The sequence below is a fragment of the Spathaspora passalidarum genome (assembly GCF_000223485.1).
Source record: "Spathaspora passalidarum NRRL Y-27907 unplaced genomic scaffold SPAPAscaffold_1, whole genome shotgun sequence".
In the NCBI taxonomy this organism is placed as follows: Eukaryota; Fungi; Ascomycota; class Pichiomycetes; order Serinales; family Debaryomycetaceae; genus Spathaspora; species Spathaspora passalidarum.
Genome location: NW_006767425.1, coordinates 1,323,969 through 1,343,677, shown reverse-complemented (window position 1 = coordinate 1,343,677; position 19,709 = coordinate 1,323,969). Strand labels below are relative to the sequence as shown.

The 19,709-nt window shown below is 37.8% G+C and overlaps 8 protein-coding genes across 8 annotated transcripts; 4 read left to right on the top strand and 4 right to left on the bottom strand. All coding sequences in view use genetic code 12, as the record gives it.

The window, feature by feature from the left end:
• Positions 1 to 744: 744 nt before the first annotated feature.
• SPAPADRAFT_48270 (uncharacterized protein) lies at positions 745 to 8,016 on the top strand (the record flags this gene model as incomplete). Its single annotated transcript, XM_007372601.1, has 1 exon — positions 745 to 8,016. One exon carries the CDS (start codon positions 745 to 747, stop codon positions 8,014 to 8,016), a length of 7,272 nt encoding a protein of 2,423 aa, XP_007372663.1.
• Positions 8,017 to 8,192: 176 nt separating this feature from the next.
• On the bottom strand, positions 8,193 to 10,070 carry HAP43 (Hap43p; the record flags this gene model as incomplete). The annotated part of the gene is made up of 2 exons (XM_007372600.1): positions 8,193 to 9,167; positions 9,204 to 10,070. 2 exons carry the CDS (start codon positions 10,068 to 10,070, stop codon positions 8,193 to 8,195), a joined length of 1,842 nt encoding a protein of 613 aa, XP_007372662.1.
• Positions 10,071 to 10,926: 856 nt separating this feature from the next.
• Positions 10,927 to 12,559, bottom strand: TIM50 (protein translocase subunit; the record flags this gene model as incomplete). The annotated part of the gene is made up of 1 exon (XM_007372599.1): positions 10,927 to 12,559. The coding sequence occupies one exon, from the start codon at positions 12,518 to 12,520 to the stop codon at positions 11,105 to 11,107; it is 1,416 nt and encodes a 471-aa protein (XP_007372661.1).
• A 111-nt stretch (positions 12,560 to 12,670) lies between these two features.
• On the bottom strand, positions 12,671 to 14,337 carry CHO1 (CDP-diacylglycerol-serine O-phosphatidyltransferase; the record flags this gene model as incomplete). Its single annotated transcript, XM_007372597.1, has 1 exon — positions 12,671 to 14,337. The coding sequence occupies one exon, from the start codon at positions 14,153 to 14,155 to the stop codon at positions 13,355 to 13,357; it is 801 nt and encodes a 266-aa protein (XP_007372659.1).
• FGR39 (Fgr39p) lies at positions 12,717 to 13,301 on the top strand (the record flags this gene model as incomplete). Its single annotated transcript, XM_007372598.1, has 1 exon — positions 12,717 to 13,301. One exon carries the CDS (start codon positions 12,717 to 12,719, stop codon positions 13,299 to 13,301), a length of 585 nt encoding a protein of 194 aa, XP_007372660.1.
• Positions 14,338 to 14,762: 425 nt separating the features above from the next.
• On the top strand, positions 14,763 to 16,212 carry SPAPADRAFT_58459 (microtubule-binding protein; the record flags this gene model as incomplete). The annotated part of the gene is made up of 1 exon (XM_007372596.1): positions 14,763 to 16,212. One exon carries the CDS (start codon positions 14,797 to 14,799, stop codon positions 15,847 to 15,849), a length of 1,053 nt encoding a protein of 350 aa, XP_007372658.1.
• Positions 16,213 to 17,076: 864 nt separating this feature from the next.
• On the top strand, positions 17,077 to 18,721 carry SPAPADRAFT_58458 (uncharacterized protein; the record flags this gene model as incomplete). The annotated part of the gene is made up of 1 exon (XM_007372595.1): positions 17,077 to 18,721. A coding segment is annotated over one exon (983 nt), but the record flags the coding sequence as incomplete, so codon positions are not given.
• A 46-nt stretch (positions 18,722 to 18,767) lies between these two features.
• SPAPADRAFT_58457 (uncharacterized protein) lies at positions 18,768 to 19,405 on the bottom strand (the record flags this gene model as incomplete). The annotated part of the gene is made up of 1 exon (XM_007372594.1): positions 18,768 to 19,405. One exon carries the CDS (start codon positions 19,382 to 19,384, stop codon positions 19,121 to 19,123), a length of 264 nt encoding a protein of 87 aa, XP_007372656.1.
• Between the last annotated feature and the right edge of the window lie 304 nt (positions 19,406 to 19,709).

Genomic DNA, 19,709 nt, shown 5'->3' with positions numbered 1-19,709 from the left:
TAACTCACATGCATATACCAAATGGGCATATTTACAATGTCAACTTTAGTGTAAGCGATGTTTTAGACGAGAATAAAGTTTGTTGTTACCAAGAGAACTTGCAGATTGAAAGAAAAACGCTTTATGGAAAGTCGAATAGACAATGGAAGGGTCTGACATGTTGCAAGGAAGAAATAACCTGATATAAACAACGCCTGTGGATTCTGTGTCGCATTGGCTTAGCAACGGAATTCAGGTAAACACTCCGGCCCTGACGACGGAAAAACCGTAGTCACTGTACGTACCAAATTGATACAGGTAATAGGTAATCCACTTTGGTAGCAAGTGGGGAACGACCTAACTCAATTGCATACTCGTATGTAGAACAGATGACGGCATCGCAATTTCAGTGCAATATTGCTGCTTCTGGGCACAGACTGACTTAGGCCCATGACCGAATATTGACAAACTTTCCCCATAAAAATATTTTTCACCGCAACTGAAATTTTTGTGGTTTGTTTCTTTTTCTTTGTTTAGAGTAAATGATCAAGCTTTCTTGATTTGCGATAATAATAGGGAGGTTACGCCATAATAAAACTTTTAGAGATGCTTTGACTTGCATCATCATTTCTTAACCCCCTTTTCCACCCACAAGTGACCTATTTTTACGACTTTTTCACCCTACAAATTTCCTCAATTTCTCTCTTCTCTTTTTCTTTCCTACTCTTTCTTTCTTACCCGCAATTGAATCTTCAACTGGAAATTATGCCGTCTGAACACAAAACCTTACATAAAATTTTAAACTTGTTCAGACATCGTCATTCTGATAAGGATTCATCCAAACCCAAACTGGATCCAATTGTTAAGGTTGATGCAACGGTACAACCTGGTAAACCACCCCAGCTGAAAGTACCAACTTCGAAGCTGAGGGACAGCAGCAATCATAAAAAGTTGAAACAGCAAAGGAATAATGAACCAACTACCCCGCCTCTCAATCCTGAAACTGAACATTTGAATCAGGAATTGATCACTTCTACACCACGTAAACTAACCAAGAAAGGTCAAGAGGTTGAAACCATTGCTGAAAATTCTATGGGCCGTGTAATTGCAACCCCTCCAAAACTTTACGTGCAACCAATTGGAAAGAAGCCACCTCCTGCTGAACCATTGATTCCTGAAACCCAGTTGACTCCAGGTACCACTCTGGATACACTTCAAGGGTCAAAGGATTTGAAACTTGATAGTGATGAGATTGTGAAGCCATCTAAAGATGTTACTGTGGAGTCTCCAAGTGTTGACGCTACCAAGTTAGACTCTACAAAAGAGCACGCCACAAATATTGGCGGTGCGGCTGCTGCTACAGGTGCTGCTACAGGTGCTGCAATTCTTGGTGGCACCGCATTAGCTTCTTCTAAAGATAACAAGAAAGACTTGGAACCGGCTGAAGTTGATTCAGAAAAACCAATTATTACCACCACCAACCAATTACATCCCGAATCCAGTATTGGAGTACCTGAATATGCCGCTTCTTCAAATTATGATACTTCAGTAAATGCTTCTCTGAGTAGAGTAACTGAAACCCCTCGTGATGAACGTGAACTTGAACACCAGATTAAATCGTCACAGTTGGCTCGAAAGCAATTGGGTGAAGATCCAGCTAATGCTTCCATTTTGACTATGCATAATCAACCTATTGATATTCCCAAACTTGATGATGTTGGTGATGAATCGACTGGTTTCGTTACTCCCAAGTCTGGACAATTAACTACTGACGTTGATGATATCGGCGATGAGTCTCCTGTTTTCATTACTCCTAAGACCGATCATTCGACTAGCTCGGAAAACGATACATCTACTGGCTCTGGAGCTAGTACCGGTATTGCTGTCGGTGGCGTTTTTGCAACTGCTGCTGGGTTCTTTGGATTAAAGCGTAACCATAATAAAGATCAAGATATTCCTGAAGTTAAAGACATTGATGAACCAAATGTGAACCTTGACTCTGATATTGACAGTCCCAAGCTTGCTGATAAGCACATGAATGTGCCAAGTATAAACATATCTGATGATAATGCAACTCGTGATGTTGAAACTGACCTTGGAAAACCTTCTGATAAGAATATTAATGTTCCAAATGTGAATGCTAAATCTCCACAAGTTGAATCTGATTTTGGTAAGCTTCCTGACAAAGACATCAACGTCCCAAATGTGAACATTGATGATTCCAAAACTCCTGACATTAATGCTCCCACAATTGACTCTGATAAAGGTAAACTTCATGGCAAGGATATCAACATTCTGGATGCGAAAATTCATACTGGTGATATCAATGCTCCTGATATAACATCTCCAGAAATTAAAACGCACGATATTGAAACTGACCTTGGAAAGCGGGATATTAATATTGACAAAGGAACTAAGAAGTTGTCTGATATTCCAAAACCTAAACTTCCAAGTATTGATAAAGAATTTGATTATGACGATGAAGAACTTGATAATCTGCCCAATAATGTGATTAACTTCAAGGCTGTATCTCCTGAGGTTGCCGTTCCTACACCTGCAGTTGATAAATTTGAATTTGAAGGACAAAAGGAAGATGGCAGAACATTGGATCCAAAAGTTAGAACTCCAAGTCCATCAGCTAAATCACTTGAAAGAAAGGGAGTTTTGGGAGTTGCTGGTGTAACTGCTGCCGAATATGCCTTTAGTCACACGAAACCCGAAACTACTCCTAGAAGTTTGAAGAAAGATACTAATTTTGCTGACCCGGAATTTAACAAATCGTTTGATAACGATCTTGAACCTGGAAATGCCGATCTTGATGATGGAGCCGGAGCTACAAAATTTGGCATCCCACTGATTGATAACTCTAAATTAAAGGATATTAAACATGATGGATCTGAAGTTGAAGGAAATGATAAATCTAAAGATGATGTCAAGAGACCTTTAGATAAGGATCACAAATTGTCGAGACATGACTCAAAGAAGGGACTTTTGGCTTCTATTCCTGGTATTCCATTCTTGAGAAAACACAAGGACTCTGAATCTAAAGATGTCCAAGATGAAGTGAAAATTCCTAGTGTTGACATGAAGACTACTGAGAATGATTTGAAAAAGGATATTGACTCAAATAATGTTGGCTTGGATACATCATTAAAGGGACCTGACTTCAATATTGAAAAGGATGCTGACTTGAATGTTGGAAAGAATAACTTGAATTTTGGAAAGACAGATGACATGAGCTTCGGAAAGAATGATGATTTCACCCCTGAAAACGATGTCGGTTTGAATGTTGGAAAGGGTGATTCTTCCGACAAAGGTATTAGTAATCCACTTGAAAAAGAAATCTCTACCGATAAACTGCCCGAATTACATAAATCTACACTTGATCCTGGTCTCATCAAAGAAATTCCATTGATTCCTGATATTTCAAATGAAAATAAAATTGCTGCTAGTGCTCAAGATATTATTGGTGCTGATCAGAACAAAATTGAAGATGCTGTCGTGAAGAATGATATTTCCATCAAAGATGAACCTATCAACAAAGAGTTGTCTTCTGGTAAACTTACTGATATTGTTGACCCAACTTCTGTTAAGGAAATTCCATTGCTCCCTGAAACTGAAAAAGAAGGTAAACTTGCTTCTGGAACCAAGAATGCTTCTGTACTTGGTGTTGGTAATGACAGGAATATTGAAGATGCCGCTATTTCTGGAATTCCCCAGCAAGAAGTACCCGATAAAGAACACAGTAGAAAGACTGACATGGCAGCAGCTGCTGCTGCCACTGCCCTTGCTGGAGGCTCTGCTGCTGCTCTCAAACACAAGAGTCTGAAGGATAGGAGACTGAAGGAATTACCTGACGCTACAAAGCGTCACTCTAGCTTCATCAAGAGGGAAGACTCAGGTGAAGAATCCAAGAAAGGACTTTTAAGTGGTGGTTTGTTTAGAAGATTTAGTTCAAAGGACAAGCTTAAGGCCAAGAAGGAGCCCGAAGAGACAAGTGTAGATAAACCTAAATCGAAGAAAAAGGAATCAAGCGAAGTTCATAAGGTAGATAGTTTCCCTTCCATGACAGTTGAAGAACCTTATAAGTCCGATTATAAAGAATTTGGTCAGGGTAAGCCTAGTGGTCTTGATGCTCCTTTTGATATGAAGTCTGATATTTCCAGTTCTCAATCCAAGTCTCCTAAATTTGATACTACAACCGATTTCCCAAAGTCTGATGTTTCCAGTCCCCAATCAAAGTCTTTCAAATTCGATATTGATACTCCAAAGTCATCTGCAGATTCAAAGTTTCCTAGTCTTGGGTTTGCTACTGATATTGCAAAAGGTGGCAGTAAAGATGTTAAATTAGTTAAGGTTGAACCAAAGGGAGAAAGCAGTATTGATAAGAATGTTCCTAGTGTTGAATTGCCATCTGAAGTTACTGGTGATATACCAAGTTTTGCAATTGAGAGTCCAACTGGTTCTAATGGACACAAAGATATTAAAGGTTATGTTCCAAACTTGGAAAACGATTTGAGCACTAAAGGAAAATTCTATGACAAGGATAGCTCAGATAAGGATATTAAAACAGATATTGGAGTGGCTGCCGGTACTGTAGCTGCTACTATCGCTGGTGCTGCTGCTATTCATTCTAAGAAGGATGATACAGATAAGAAAATAGTTGGCAAAGAAGATCTTACAGATGCAAGCCCAATTAAGGACAAAGATGTGAAGGGCTCTGAACATAAGAAAGCTATTTTGCCTAGCTTTTTCCGTAAGAGCAGCAAAGATGCTGATGTTCCCACGGTTCCAGAAATTCAAGTAGATGAGTCAGATAAATCTGATTTGAATCTTAAAAAGAATTCCATTGATCTTGATCCAGAAACCAAATTGAAGCAATTAGAAATGGTATTTGATCATACTCCAGAAGTTGAAAGTGATGGAGAACAAAAGGAAAAAGTAAACCCCATCAAAAAGATTTCCCCAATTAGAAAGTTTTCACCTATTCGTCACAAGAAATCTTCATCGAGAGATGAGTCAGAATCTGATAAACATGAAACTGAAACTAGAGGCCGTGAACTTGGTGCTGATATTGATTTTAAAGGTGATACTAATAAGAAGTTACTGGAGCTCGAAGCAGATTTGACTGAGCAAGATCATGATAAAGATCAATCTGATAAATTCAAAAATATCGCTGGTGGTGTAGCTGCAGCTGGAATTGCACTTGCTGGTAAATCTCTTCTTGATAAGGATGATCCTGAAGTAAAGCCTGAACTTGCTGCTAATAAATCTACCACTAAAGACATTGAAACTGATATTACTGGTAAATCCAAAAAAGAATTATCTTCATCTTCTAAGGAGCCAACTGGTGAGAAGAAAGGATTTTTCAGTTTTGGATTACGTGGATCAAAGAATAACGATCATGTGGAACTTAATAAGCCTAAAGTCTTGAGTACTGAAACTGATGATATTATTGGTGTTTCATATGATGATGTCAAAGAATTGGAAAAGCCTGTAATGTCTAATCCAGATATTGATGTTGGTCCTAGTTTGGAATCAAAGAGTGTTTTACCTGATTCTATCCAAGAGGCTGATAAATTTGTTGAAAATACTAAAGATGTGTCTGTTGCAACTAATCTCACTACTGGTGCTTTAGATAACGAGTTACCTTCTGGTGAATTAAAGAACCAAGAAAAGTTGCCCGAAACGAAGCAGAATATTCCTGGTTCATTAGGTTTAGTTGGTCCTTACAATAATGAGAATTCATCGAGTAGTAGTTCCTCTCTGCAGCTATCTAATGGTGATAAACTGGGTGCTGTTTCTGGAAAGGAAATTACTGGTGGTGTGGCTGCTGGAGCAATTGCTGCAGGCGCTGGATTTGCTGCACATTCCAAGTCTGAAAATGTTAATAAAGATATCGAGTTACCAAGCAAAGAGCCTAATTTTGTTGATAAGACTAAAGATGTCCGTATTCCAAAGCCAGTTCTTAAAGATGTTGATGTTCCAGTAGGTAAAACCTCTAGTAGTTCCATTGATGGCAAGAATATTGATGCCATTAAGTCTGAACTTTCTAAATCTGCAGGTGTGGCCGTTGACAAAGACATTGACACTGAAAACCTTCCTTCTGTTTCTACTGGTCTTAAAGAATCTCCTTCTACTGAGAAAGCTAAAAAGGGATTTTTCAGTTCGTTTGGATTACGTAAACGTGAAGGCATTTCTGCTTCCAAACCACAAACCCTGCCTGAGCGAAAGGATGACAGAGGTGCTGGTGTTGCTGCAGTCGCTGCTACCGCTACTGCTGTGGCTGGTGCAGGACTTGCTGCGAAGGCTTATTTGGATAAAGACAAGTCCGATTTAGATAAGAAACATATTGATGAAGCTGGAGTCAGTGCTGATATTACTCCTATTAAAAAAGATTTGAAAGAAACTTCTGATACTTTGTCTAGTGGTGAGAAAGATGATGTTGATGCCAGCCAGGAATCTAATCCATCTGAAGAGAAGCATGGTATAAAAAGAGGATTCTTTGGTACGTTTGGTCCATTACGTTCAGGTAACTCCAAAAGAAGAAATTCGGCTCATGAAAAGGAAAGTGATCTAAGTTGGACAACATCCGGTGATGATACAAATGAACACTCGACGACTAAATCATTAGAGGGAGATGATATATTTGGTTCAGAGCATACAGGTGATGCCGTTCACAAGAGAACAGTTTCTGGAAGTTCGTTCAATGTTACGCCACGAATTGGCGATGATATTTATATCCCTGACGAAAGCGAATCAAGACTTTTGGGTGATTCTGAAAAGGAAAACATTATCCCTGAATCATTATCAAAGGATAATAGCCAACCTCAAATTGAGAAAGCAACTGCTGATCTCTCAACCGAAAATGCACCATATGCCAAAGAAGTAGCTGCTGGTATTTCTGCAGGTATTGGAACAGCCGCACTTGCCTCGCGTACGAAGGACAAGGATGCTAAGGTTGATGCTGATACAGAAAATAAAGTGAGTTCTCCTAACAAAGATAATGTGGTTGTTGATGTTATCGGTAGTCCTGATAAACAATCTGCCATTGATCATGCAAAGAAGGTTGCTAAAGAATTGGAAGAAAAAGGTCAAGTTAAAGCTGGTAAAGTAATTGTTAATACCGAATCTAAGAGAGTTTATACTCCAGATGTCGATTCCAGAAATATTACAGATAAGGCTGTTGGTAATACTGGTGGATTACCTGTAAGTTCAGATAATAATATAGACGGATCGAACAAGCTTTCTGGATCCTCTGCTACAAGAGGAGAGGATGTTGCTGCTGCTACTGCTGCTGTTGCTGGGTTAGGGTTTACTGGTCTCAGTCTTGACGATAGCAAGTCAAGAAGGAAATCCACCAGTGATACTGGTGATATTTTGGTTGGTGTTAAAGGAATGCCTGAAGATGAATATGCTGATGAACTTGCCCACAAAGTTATCACTAGATTGAAAACAACACAACCAGAAAAGTACGCTAATGTTAAAGAAGTGCATTTTGATGCCACTACCGGTATTGCATTGGATGAAATTGGAAGAGTTATAGCAAAGTATCCAGATTTATCGATTTCACAAGGTGGTAAACTCTTCGATGAGGGTATTTCCAGTGTTGATACTGAAAAGGATTTGCCTGCACCAGCAATTGCGGGTAGATCATCATCTGATCCAGAAGTTAATGTTGGTAAATTCGTTGCAGCTGGCGCATCTGGCGCAGCTGGCATAACTGGTGTTGCCGCAAAGGATTTGGACTTTGAGCCTCCTACTGAATCACTCAAACTTGGTACTAACTCTTCTAGCAAGAGTAGTTTAGAACAGACTCCTAAGCGGTCAGATTTCTTGAATGAGAGTCTCAACTACACTACTGAATCGTTGGGAAAATCAGCTGCTGTAGAAACTGATGTGCCAAGAGGTTATCTGGAGAAAGAAGAAACGGGTGTTAAACTTAAAGAAGACGAAGTAACTGGACGTGCTACCTTGATGCACTCTTATTCTCAGCTGACCAGCTATTCTATGCCAGGAGCTTGGGGAGATGAATAAGACATAGTTTGATATTTAGTTTTTTTTTAATTGTTATTTTGTAGTTAAATGATATGATTGATGTTTTAAGTAAGTTTATCTTAAATATCCATATGTTTATTCTGCTAAACAGAGTAGTTATAAATACACAAAAGGTGAATACCCAAATACATGAACAAAATTTATAAAATGACCAGTTAGTGATAAACTCGTTTATCCAATTCTCGTAACACATTAACCACCGATTGTACTTCAACTTGCATTCCTCTTGTTGTCAATTTACCAACCAAAGTACCAAAATCAACCGAACTAAATTGCTTGTGACGAGATAATGTTTTATATGCATCACCAACAGGGATAAAGATTCCCGAAGGTTGTTCTCCATTGCTGTTCTTACTGCTGCTTGGTGTTATTGGTTCTGGGTTGTTGGCTACTTCTGCGTGAGCAGCGTTAGCAGCAGCTAATAATGGTTCTATTGGAGTTGATGGATTGGTGAGCGAATTCACCAGCATAGATCTACCTGGTGTTTGTCCTGATGGAGAAGAATTGCTACCTCTACTAGCAATGGTTGTACAGAACAAAGTTGACATTGGATCAGTTTGGCATTGACGACAAGTTCCTGGGTTACCAGTACATCCCGAATCGCTTTCCAATTCATATTTCGAGGAGGTAGATGATGTCACCGTTACTGGAGGAGCTGCATTTCCTGTTGATTTCAAATTCGTCATTTCTCGTAATTCAACAGAAGGACCTGGATGCATTACCGGTAATGCAGATTTTCTGATATTATTTGAGTTAGATATTTGAATTGGTGGTAATGTTTCCAGAATTTCTTGTTGTGGTTGGTTAAGAGAATTGGATAATCTTGCAGCTTCTTCAGCAGCTTCACGACAAACACAAGGGGTATCATCAGAACAGAATCCACAGTTTTCGACTGGAGAGTTTTCATCAAAGGATGGCTTTGATTCAGAAGTCAGATGAAGGAGAGATGCTGATGGTGCTTGGTCAGCGTTGTCCTTTCGACGTTTAAACTCGGGCATTTTCTTGGCTTCGCTCTTCTTTGAAAATAGACTAGTGAAATCAACTTCACGAGCTTCAGTAGTTGCCTTTCTCTTTCTGTTCAATGAAACAGCAGGCATTGGTTGGAATCCACTCATTTGTTCTTCCAATACCTTCTCAAGGTTACCAGATGTTTGCTTTGGAGAAACAGCGGATCCATTAGTGCCAGGTATTTTCAAGCCAACTGATTCACATAGACATTCTTCTTTAAGACATATGCCACAATCGTAATCTGCAGTACCAACGGTGTTACCATCGGTTGGTCTTTGCGGGGTATTATTTTTCGGTAACAACGTACTTATGCTGTTGACACGAGGGTTATACGATGATGGTGGGGAATCCGCTGAAGGAGCTGGGGATATCTGTTGTAAAGAGTAATTGGAGCTTGCCGGAGATGTGCCCATGTTGGTAGGTGATGCATGATTGCTAGATTCGTGAGATTTGATGTTTATAGTTGGTGGTCTAGTTTGTATAGGTTGTTGTTGTTGTTGTTGTTGTTGATGATGCTGTTGTCTACCTCTTATTTGACCAACTTCTTTCTTGAGTTGCTCTAAAGATTTCATTAAAAATTGGTTTTCAACCTTAAGTTTATTGATAGTATTAATCATGGTCATTTCCTTAAGATCCTTCTCTTTTTCAACCTCCATTAATTTTTGTTCCAACTCTTGAACTCTAGTTGCCCTTCTTTCTCTAAATGCGCGTTGAGCAGCGCGGTTCTGGGCCTTTCTCTTGGAAGCTGGTGTATCTACACTGGGTTTTCTTCCTGGTTTAGGTCGTGGAGGAAGTACCCATTCTTTGGAAGTGATGATTTGGGTTATTCCCTTAGGAGCCAAGGACGCGGAACCATTGGCCGATGGCGAAGCACTATTAGGTGGGGAGGCTGCCGTGTTTGGCGGTGTTGAAACAATCTGGCGTGGTGTGGATGCCGTAGATGATGGTGACATGGCAGGTCTCATAGACATAGGGGTTGGTATTTGCTGCTGTCTAGGTGCTATACTAGGACCTTTTGTCTTCATGCTTATTTGTAATGTGTTAGTCACAACAAGGGGAAAAAAATTTCTTTTGTTTTAGGAACCGATCGTAGTAGTTAAGGTATATGACCGTTTGAAAGTTCAATTATCTACTTTGACAGGTCAAGAAAGTAGGATGTGGGAAATTAGACAATTAAATAAAAGGATTAAATCGTCGTATAAAGGAATGAGCAAATTTCAGTTTGATTTATCAGCGAAAGCGGAAGAGGAAAAGAACGACAGATGAAAAAGATAAAAATTTGTTTTTGTGTAAGAATTATTATTTTTTCACCAGTTGAACAATTTATTTATGTGATTGGCTAGAAACAATAATCACTAATTGTCACGAATTAGTTACAATTTACTCCTATTGGCAACAATCTTCTCACATAAGCAAGCATATTGCTAGTGAATTGTTCGATTCAGCTACTACTTTGTGTAGAGAAATTCAACTATGGCACACATTGTTCTATACCCTTATTGGTTTCTTCCACTCCCTCCTTTGCCTAAGGCGTTTTTTTTTTCAGAAGTTTAGCTTTTGTGAGGTTTTTCCGACTTCGGATCAGATAAGATTTTTCTTGGATCCTCCCCTCCGTTATATACTCATTTTAAAACAGTAAGAAAAAGCGTACTTTACTGCCTGTATGCGCATATGCGGCTGATTTTAATAGGCCTGCCAAACTACTCGTAGATTATTGGTTGGATTTATTCCATAGTTTTCGGTATGATTCCGGAGCCGTTATTTTAACATTTGACATAAGCGAATTAGAAGAATATCTGATATCTCTTACTCGATAGACCATAATCATCTAAGTTTGAATACCTAACATTAATGCTTATAAAGAATCTTACAAAGCGTATCGGAGTACGGAAACCCTGTATTTGCTCGAGTTTATACTATGTTCAGTAGAATACAATAACAATGCTGATTGTTCAACTATACGGCGCTTTCCACCATGCCGAATACAAATACAATCTATATCCATTACTTTATTTTTATATACAAGTAAGTAAATTTCACCTATAAATACTCCTTACACTCATTTTTGTTTGTTAGCTTCTTCCTTGGCTCTTTCAGCTTGAACCTTGGCAATCTCTTCAGGACTTGGAGCACCTTCAGTAATCAATTTGTTTAAAGTAACCTTACCAAATTCATCCTTCAATTTTTGTTCTTCTTCCAAGAATTTGTGAGCATTTTCTCTTAAGTATTTTTGGAAATGTTCATATTGTAATTGACCATGTTCTCTAATGATATCCAATGGCATCTTTGGTTCTTTAGTCAATGCGGTTGGCATACCCATTAATTTAGCCAAGAAGTTACCGGCGTTTGGTTGGTTGGAGTGTTTGTGATCCTTGTTCCATTGTTCCCTTAATTTACGTTCACGTTCAGCAAATTCATCAACAATCTTGGATTTGTCAGTGAAAGTCTTCAAGATTGGTCTAACATCCTTGACTGGTTGAGTAGCCAAGTATTCCAAGAATGGAATCATAGAAATTAAGTAATCATCAGCTTTACCGTCCCATTTTTCAACGACAATACCATTTTCTGGTTGAAGAGAAACAGCATCTTCGTCAACATCAATAATGACAGTCTTACCCAAATCACGGTTCAACAATGATAAATCCTTGATTAATTTACCATCCTTGTATCTGCATGCTTCTCTGAACAACGCATATGAGATGTATGCATGGTAAGGATCTAATTTACCCACGGTCTTTTCACTAAACATTTGGGAATTGGTGGCAAAGACAACAATTTCATAATATTGAGACAAATATCCCAAGAAGTAATCTAAACCTGGTCTCTTGGCAGTTCTCCAACCATGTTGGGTATCCCAACTGGAATGGACTAATAAGTCATCTAAGGTCAAAACTAAGGTCAATGGACGACGGTAAGCTTCCGGAGGTGGAGGTGGTAACAAGTTTTCAAAAGCAGGTTCAGAGAAGAAAGTGAACAAAGATCCCAATCTCTTGGACATACGTTCATACATTAAACCAGGAGTATATCCATTACCAATATCTTTACCGTCCATTTCTTCTTGTTCCTTTTCAGAATCCCAATCTCTACTCATGTATCCCAATCCGGCAATACCACCTACAAATGTAGACAAGTAAAACAAGTTGGCGTATCTTTCACGTTGTCTGTCTTTAGATGATTGGGCTCTCTTTCTCTTTCTGGGTCTTTTGGCTTCATCGGTTGACTTTCCTTCACCTTCGATACCACCCTGGGCTTCAGCCTTGGCTTGATCAGGGTCTTCGAAACCAGCACGGGCTAAAAGATCTTCGGTCAAGATAGATTGTGGAGGTTGTTCATCTTTCTTTGTGGTGTTGTCAGATTTGGATGAGTACCAAGCAACAGTGTTTCTCATGAATAATGCTGGACGCTTGGAAGCAGCAACAGCACGAACCGCACTGGTACGCACAACTGCACTTGCAAGTACTTTGCTCAAGTACATTGATTGATTTCTTAACATTGCTTTATCTGTGTTTGCAACAACGTGAGCTTTGAAATAGCAAAGTCGCTAAAAAAATTTTCAATGGGCGAAGGTGTGGCGAGCATTTTTTTTTTTGCTGCTACTGCTGCTGCTGCATCAACTGAGTTGTTAAGATCTACAATCAAGAAATTGAAACTGGGTTGTTCTTGCAACAATAATGTATAGACTCCTTGCTCGGCAAAGTTCAATTAGGATACTGTTGTTATTAAAAACAACTAGTATACGTTACTATGGCTCCAATACCAATAATAAGTCATTTTTTAAAAGTGCAGCAAAAGGATTCAATATCTTTAGAAATATAGAGCTGCAAGAATTCCAAGAAGAATACCAAAAGACAGCCAAGACGGAACCTTTGACGGATCAATTAATGAAGGCAATAGGAAATAAGAAGGAACCACTCTATTTGCTTGCTCTTTTCCATTCAGAATGTAAGAAAATGGGGATAGTTCCTGACGCGCCAGAGCTAAGAAATGTACCAAGTTGGAAATTTGCATTTAATTACGTATTTAAATTGAATCCGATCCATCGAACATTTTGGGAAATAAGTCGAAGATTAGACGTGTCTCATATCCATCATACTTTATATTATGATGTGCACAATCTAGGAATCTTAGATCCAAGAAATTTCCCCGCCGAATTGTACAATGAGTTACAAACAGGGATATACAACGGACTTGATTTTCGTAATGTCCAATTGAGTGTGAATATTCATCCACAGTGGACTGAAAAGAAAAATACATGAATTTTAAAAAGGGGCTATGTAGAAGTTATGTATATGTATATATTAAGTCGAAATCATGGCTTTGGAATCTTTAAAGACTTCGAGATTTCACCACATCCATGAATAAAGAAACCAACACAAATCAAATGGAACTCAAATGGAGTGTTTTGTAATACAGTTCCCCAAGGTAAATTTTGATGAATCCAATCCTTTTTAACCAAGAATGCCATCACCATAACCCAAAACAAATTGGTTGGAATAGGCAATCCTTCGAAATATTGAGATTTTCCGGTGTGATCCTTTGGAATATTATTAGTAGAAATATTAAATCTGGCCAATCTGGTTAATCCACACAATACCCAAAATGCCAAGAATAATACGTCCACAGTGGTCTGGAAACCAATGGAAAAGGCAATTGTAGCTGGTCCCACACCAAATGAAATCAAATCAGCAAGAGAATCCAATTCTTGTCCCATCAAGGACGATTTGTTTCTTAATCTTGCCACTCTTCCGTCAAAGAAATCAAAAAATAATCCCAAAAGAATGAAAAAGTGAGCACGTTGGACATAATTGCTCTTGCCAGTTAATGAATATCTTAAACAAGAAATTATAGCGTAGAATCCCGAAAATCCATTCAATAAAGTAATGAAGTCGGCCATGTGCAAGTTTCTAATAAGGGAGAAGTGTCTTTCATCATCAATAAACTTAATATACTCCTTTTCATCAGGCTTGGGTAATTCTTCCTTTAATGAGAACAAAGAAGAAGATCTTCGTAAAGGGGGACCAGTTGTCATGTGGAGTTCAGACTCGTCTACTTCAGAATCAGATGCAATTGCAGAATCAAATTTCTGAAATCCTGTTGTGTTCGATGTCATTGTAGTTTCAGTCTATAGGTATATGGGGGGTGTGAGGGGGAGGGACGGTGGCTATGCTCTGACTATGTATATCTTAGTCGCAATTGAGTTAGATGATTGTAGCAAATTATTCGCCTATCTGATGTATCGTGTTAATTCGATGGTTGTAATATGAACGTAAATTCTATGATCTACTAAAATGTAGTAAAAGAGAACTATTTATAGAATGTACTTCTTAACAATGTAGGTAAAAATGGTGATTGCGAAGCACCCAAAAAAAAAAAAATGGGAAAATTTTCCCTGTGATTTTTTTTGAAAGTGCTGCCAAAAAGTTTTGTTGAGAATTGACGAGTGATTCACCTTTTTATCACTAGCAGAATATGATCTTCTTTGTATACTAGTCTTAGTAAATCAATTTCTATCTAATAAAATTACCTATACTTTTGCTTGCTTTTTTGGCGATGGGAGAGGTGGGGCGTTACTATGCAAGTTGCTTCTGGTTGCTACTCTAATGATGTAAGGATCTTCCTTTGGTTTATATGCAGTCACCATGTTTACATTCTCAAGCAAAAAAATTTAAAACAATTGTCAATCATAACAATTAATTTGATCTGACAGAAACACTTGACACATTATAAACATTCAATACATCAACACTAATCATGGTTGTGGGAGAATCACGCTCTGAGCTATTACAATGGTTGAACACTACCTTGGATTTGAATTATTCTAAAGTTGAGCAATGTGGTACTGGTGCCGCGTTTTGTCAACTATTAGATTCAATTGTAGGAGGTGTTCCAATTTCCAAAGTTAAATTCAACGGTACTTCTGAATATGATTATCGTCATAATTGGAAAATCTTACAGCTGGGATTTACCAAACATAATATAACCAAGAATATCGATGTTGAAAAATTGATTAAATGTCGTTTGCAAGACAATTTGGAGTTGTTGCAATGGTTTAGACGATATTGGTTGGAAAATAAGGATTACAATGACGTAAACTATGATGCTAGTGCAAAGAGACGAGTCAGTGCTGGACCTGCTAGTGCGAGTGGTAGTGTGAGTAGCAGTGCTGGTTCTGCCAATGTCAGAAGACCAGCTAAACCGTTTATTACTTCTCCTCGCGTACCCACCCCAGGACAAAGAAGAGTCTCCTCTACATCGTCAGTTGGATCAGCGTCGTTCAGATCTGACAGGGCTACAGGAACCACAACCCCAACCAATGCAGCACCGGCAAGTGGAGCCGCATTAAGGTCCAAAGTGAATCAATTGAGTAAAGAATTGGAAGAGTCCTACCAAGAAATTGTTCAATTACGTAATGAAATTCAAGATAATAAGATTTCAACGGAGAGTCTACAAATTGAACGTAATTTCTACTTTAATAAACTTCAAGATATTGAAATGATTGTTCAACATATTCTTGAAGCGAAAGAACATGGTAAACTGTATGAATTTGCTGATTTGGATATTTTTAAATTGTCGAATAAAATACAAACAATTTTATATGCTACTGAAGATGGGTTCGGCGAAGCGCCAGCACCAATGGATATATCCGCTCCTGTTGCAGAATCAGTAACCAATGATGTGTTTAGTGATGATATTGGCAAGGATTATCTTGCTACTTCTACAACTGCTTATTCAAGAGAAGATAATGGTACTTCGCTTCATGTAGCGCATAAATCTGTTGATATGCTGGATAATGAATCCTTTTAGAAGAAAAAATATTTATATATGGAGTAAATAGTTCGTAATTAGAGCTATATGTGTAGGTTACATACGTGTCTGTCGTATAACAAGAGATTGAAAATTTTCCTTTTGCTCGTGTAAGTAAACAATATAAGTGAACGGCAAGAGCGCGTATGTTGTTAAATTTAGATTTCTATTTTTTCTCTTTGTGAGTATTTTATATATTGTTTGTGCCGATTTTGCGGCAATTTACTTTTCCAAGGAGTTTGCAACGGTTAGTTCATGGTTAGGATATCCGAGGTTACCCAATAATTACCAACTGACAACCTGTGAGACCTAACACTATATTGTAATAACTTAGTATGATAATGGATATAGGAGTAGCACGACACGAAAAAAAAAGAGCAAGATCAGGGGAAAAAAAAAGGTCTAGATTTGCAAATTATGTTAAGGCACCGAATAACCGAACGATAAATCAAATATTATTAGTCATGAAAGGGGTAAAGTTTATAGGCTAAGAATAGAACACTGACGTAGAAGCTTCTATAAAAGCAATAGGAAACGTCGATTGAGGCGTTTGCTTATTAAACTATTTGAATCTATGTTCATATAGTAGAGGCGGTGCCTTGCTTTACGTGATTTACTTTTTCCGACCTTATAGATTTGTGCTATGCTGAATACGAACAAATAATCTTAATTCAGCAAATTGGATTTGACTGACTAAAACTTAGAGAAGATTATCCTGTAGTAGATATAAACTTTTTTGTTGGGGCATTGCTTGCTAGTGTAATTAGTGATTCAAGACAAAGCCATGAATAATCAATTAATGTGCAGGACAATAAAAATATAATTGTGAGTAGTTGAGTATCCGACGCAACGTTATTTAAGGGTCACATTTTTAGTCCGATTCTTTGACATGTCGATTCCATCAAACATTTCAAGATGAAAAAAAAATTCAACATCTTCGTGCATGAAATGAACATTTGATACTTTCTAAAATCTCAGGCTAAGAAAAAGTTGATACTCCACCCCTAACTCTACCCTGAAAGCGGAAAAGAAAATTTAAAAAAAAAAACTTTTTGGCATTTCTGTCCCATCAAATTTTTATTCTTTTTATTTTTTTTTACGAAAAAAAAAAATTAATAAAGAAAAAAAAATAAATTCAAAAAAATTTTAAACACAACAACATACACAGTGAAACTAAACTAAAAAAAAGCAAAAAAAATTGTTCTCCATATTTCTTCAGTTTTAATTATACTCTTTTATTACTTTACTTTAAGCTCATTAGTCTCAAGACTTCGCACGCCCTATTGTTACATCGCGCCAACGCTTAATTCAAAATCAGTGCCCTAACTGCTATTCATTTTTTTTTTCAGTTTCTTCATAACTGTGGTTTTGAACGTATTTAAGAAATTTTACATTTTTCATATATATCTTTGAACATACCCTACTGGCTCATCTGGTTCCTTGGTTCTTGTCGTGGCTAGCTGGAAAAGAAGAAAAATAAGAAATCAATATAGTATAATCAAAGCTAGCTACCTACACCTGTCAAGTTGAACTTACGCTTATCATTCAGCCAGCATACCCTCCCCCCAACATATACCAACAACAACCATGACTGCAAGCACACAATATAACTATAACAGAAGAAACTCAACCACTTCATCTTCTCCATATACTATTCCTGCCAAACACCAACAAGTGCATGTACAACACATGCCATCTTCGTATCAAAACCATCATCACCACCATAGTCACCATTACCAGCAACAACCCTCCCAATATGCTCCTCAACAACAGCAAATTCACCACCAGCAACAGTTTGCACAAAATACTGCTCCATTATCCTCATCAGTACCGACTTTAACTCGTGAATTTGTGGTGCGTAGAATCAGTGAAGGAGAAACAGGAAGATTAAAGGAAGAATTAAGATGTGAAGCCTGTGGTAAAGGATACAAACATATCTCATCTTTAGCCAAGCATCTTTGGGAGCATACTCCTGAGTGGAATGTTACCAAGAAATTATTGATTTCCAAGCATCAACAAGTCCAGCTCTTAGAAGCAGCCAGTATATTAGTAGGCATGAATGAACCGGCAGGAACCACCATCAATACTCGTCAACATAGTGTACATCAACGTCATCCCTCTTCTGATGACCCCAAATATTCCTCTCCATTTTCACCACCTTTCCCATCTAATGACAACAGTTCAAACACACCAACTCCTCCATTAAATGAACCATCACCTAAGTTTAAGAATGGATATCAAACTGACGAAATATTCCGTGGTGCTAGTGATTCAAACTTGAAATTTGACAGATCCCATTCTGTATCTCAGTACCCACCTTCGATTAACGGACATAGGAGAGAGCCTTCGTCCCCTGCGCTCAATGGAGGATACTTGACAAAGCCAACCCTTAAAGAAGAAGACAACGAACATGATCATGACCAAGAACATGGATTGAAATCTCCAAGTTTATCTTCTTCCTTTGCAAATGGATCAGACTTCCAAGCACCACCAGTGAGGACGAAATTTGCCCAGATTGAGCATGACGAACATGATGAAAATGATGATAATAAAAAAGATGAATCATTTGATGTAGGTGTGCTTGGACAAATGGAAGATTAGTTGAACTAATTTATGAAATACCCACGATGTCATCTACTACCTTTGTAAATATACATTATATTTATACCCAACAGAAAATTCATAAAGCAAAAATATCATAAAATATCACCAATTTATAAAAAAAAGACGTTTTTTATACTTCAAAAGTTCTAATTCTAAAGATAAACGGTTTAATACATATCAATAATTTTCTTTTATAAGTTTGTGGTTTTTTGTAATCACGTGCAATAGCTTTTTGACTGGGGGGGATGGGTCGGTTGAGAACTCTATGAAAGAAAAACTTTTTCACTGCTTCTTCACTCTTTCGGTTTTTCTTCATTATCGAAAATCTTATTGAATTTTAGATCTGGCACTAAAGTCTTGGAACGATCGAATTCTCTTTTGAGAGTTCAACGATATGATCAAACATCTTCTCTATTTTTGACGAACCGTTTTGGCAAGTCGATTGAAGCAAGACTTTTGATTCTGGATTGTTTGACGATTCAATGTATAGAACTTCGTAGAAGAAATAACGTGCATCATAGTACATTAGAGATTAGAGGATACTATATCCCCTCCTACCTTCTGGTGTCTCCAAGAACACATACATACAAACTAAAATCTCATATATTTACATTAAATCTATATTATTCTCTATGTACAAGTTTAGACTAATAAGATGAAGATCTTCTCAGCCCTTCTCCTCTCCTCGAATAATTTCACTGGATAATGGTTGCATCTTGACAAGCTTTTCACGTAACTCTGTTTGTTCCCTGTGCTCAGCTTCATTGGCTAATTGTTTCTTATTGAATTTATCTTGCATTCTTGCCTTGTCCTTAATAGGACCTTGTCTCAACGCATCTCTTTCTAATTGATGGACATAGTTGATGTATACAAATGTAGCTCCTGCAAATACACAGGATAAGCCAAATGTTACTTTGGATGCAGTTGACATAGTGAGTTGTTGACTTGAGTTGATGAATCGGGGTTTGCCAGAGTTTAGAAAGAAAAAAAAACTGGTTCGAAATAGTGCGGAATTTTTACACTGACAGAAATTTAATTCTTTGAAGTAGTGGGCACTTTTGCAACCAACTTTTAAGATTCTTTATTGAAGGTGTTAGGGATGAATTTCAGATTGGCTTTGGACTATAGGGGTATCTGGTAACAAAGCTGCTATAATGTTCGAGGATTTCTAGCAATTCCTGTGCATGTGGTTCATTTCCAGAAAGCAAATACCATACTACTTTTACAGTACTAATATTAAGCTTGCCCTATGATGC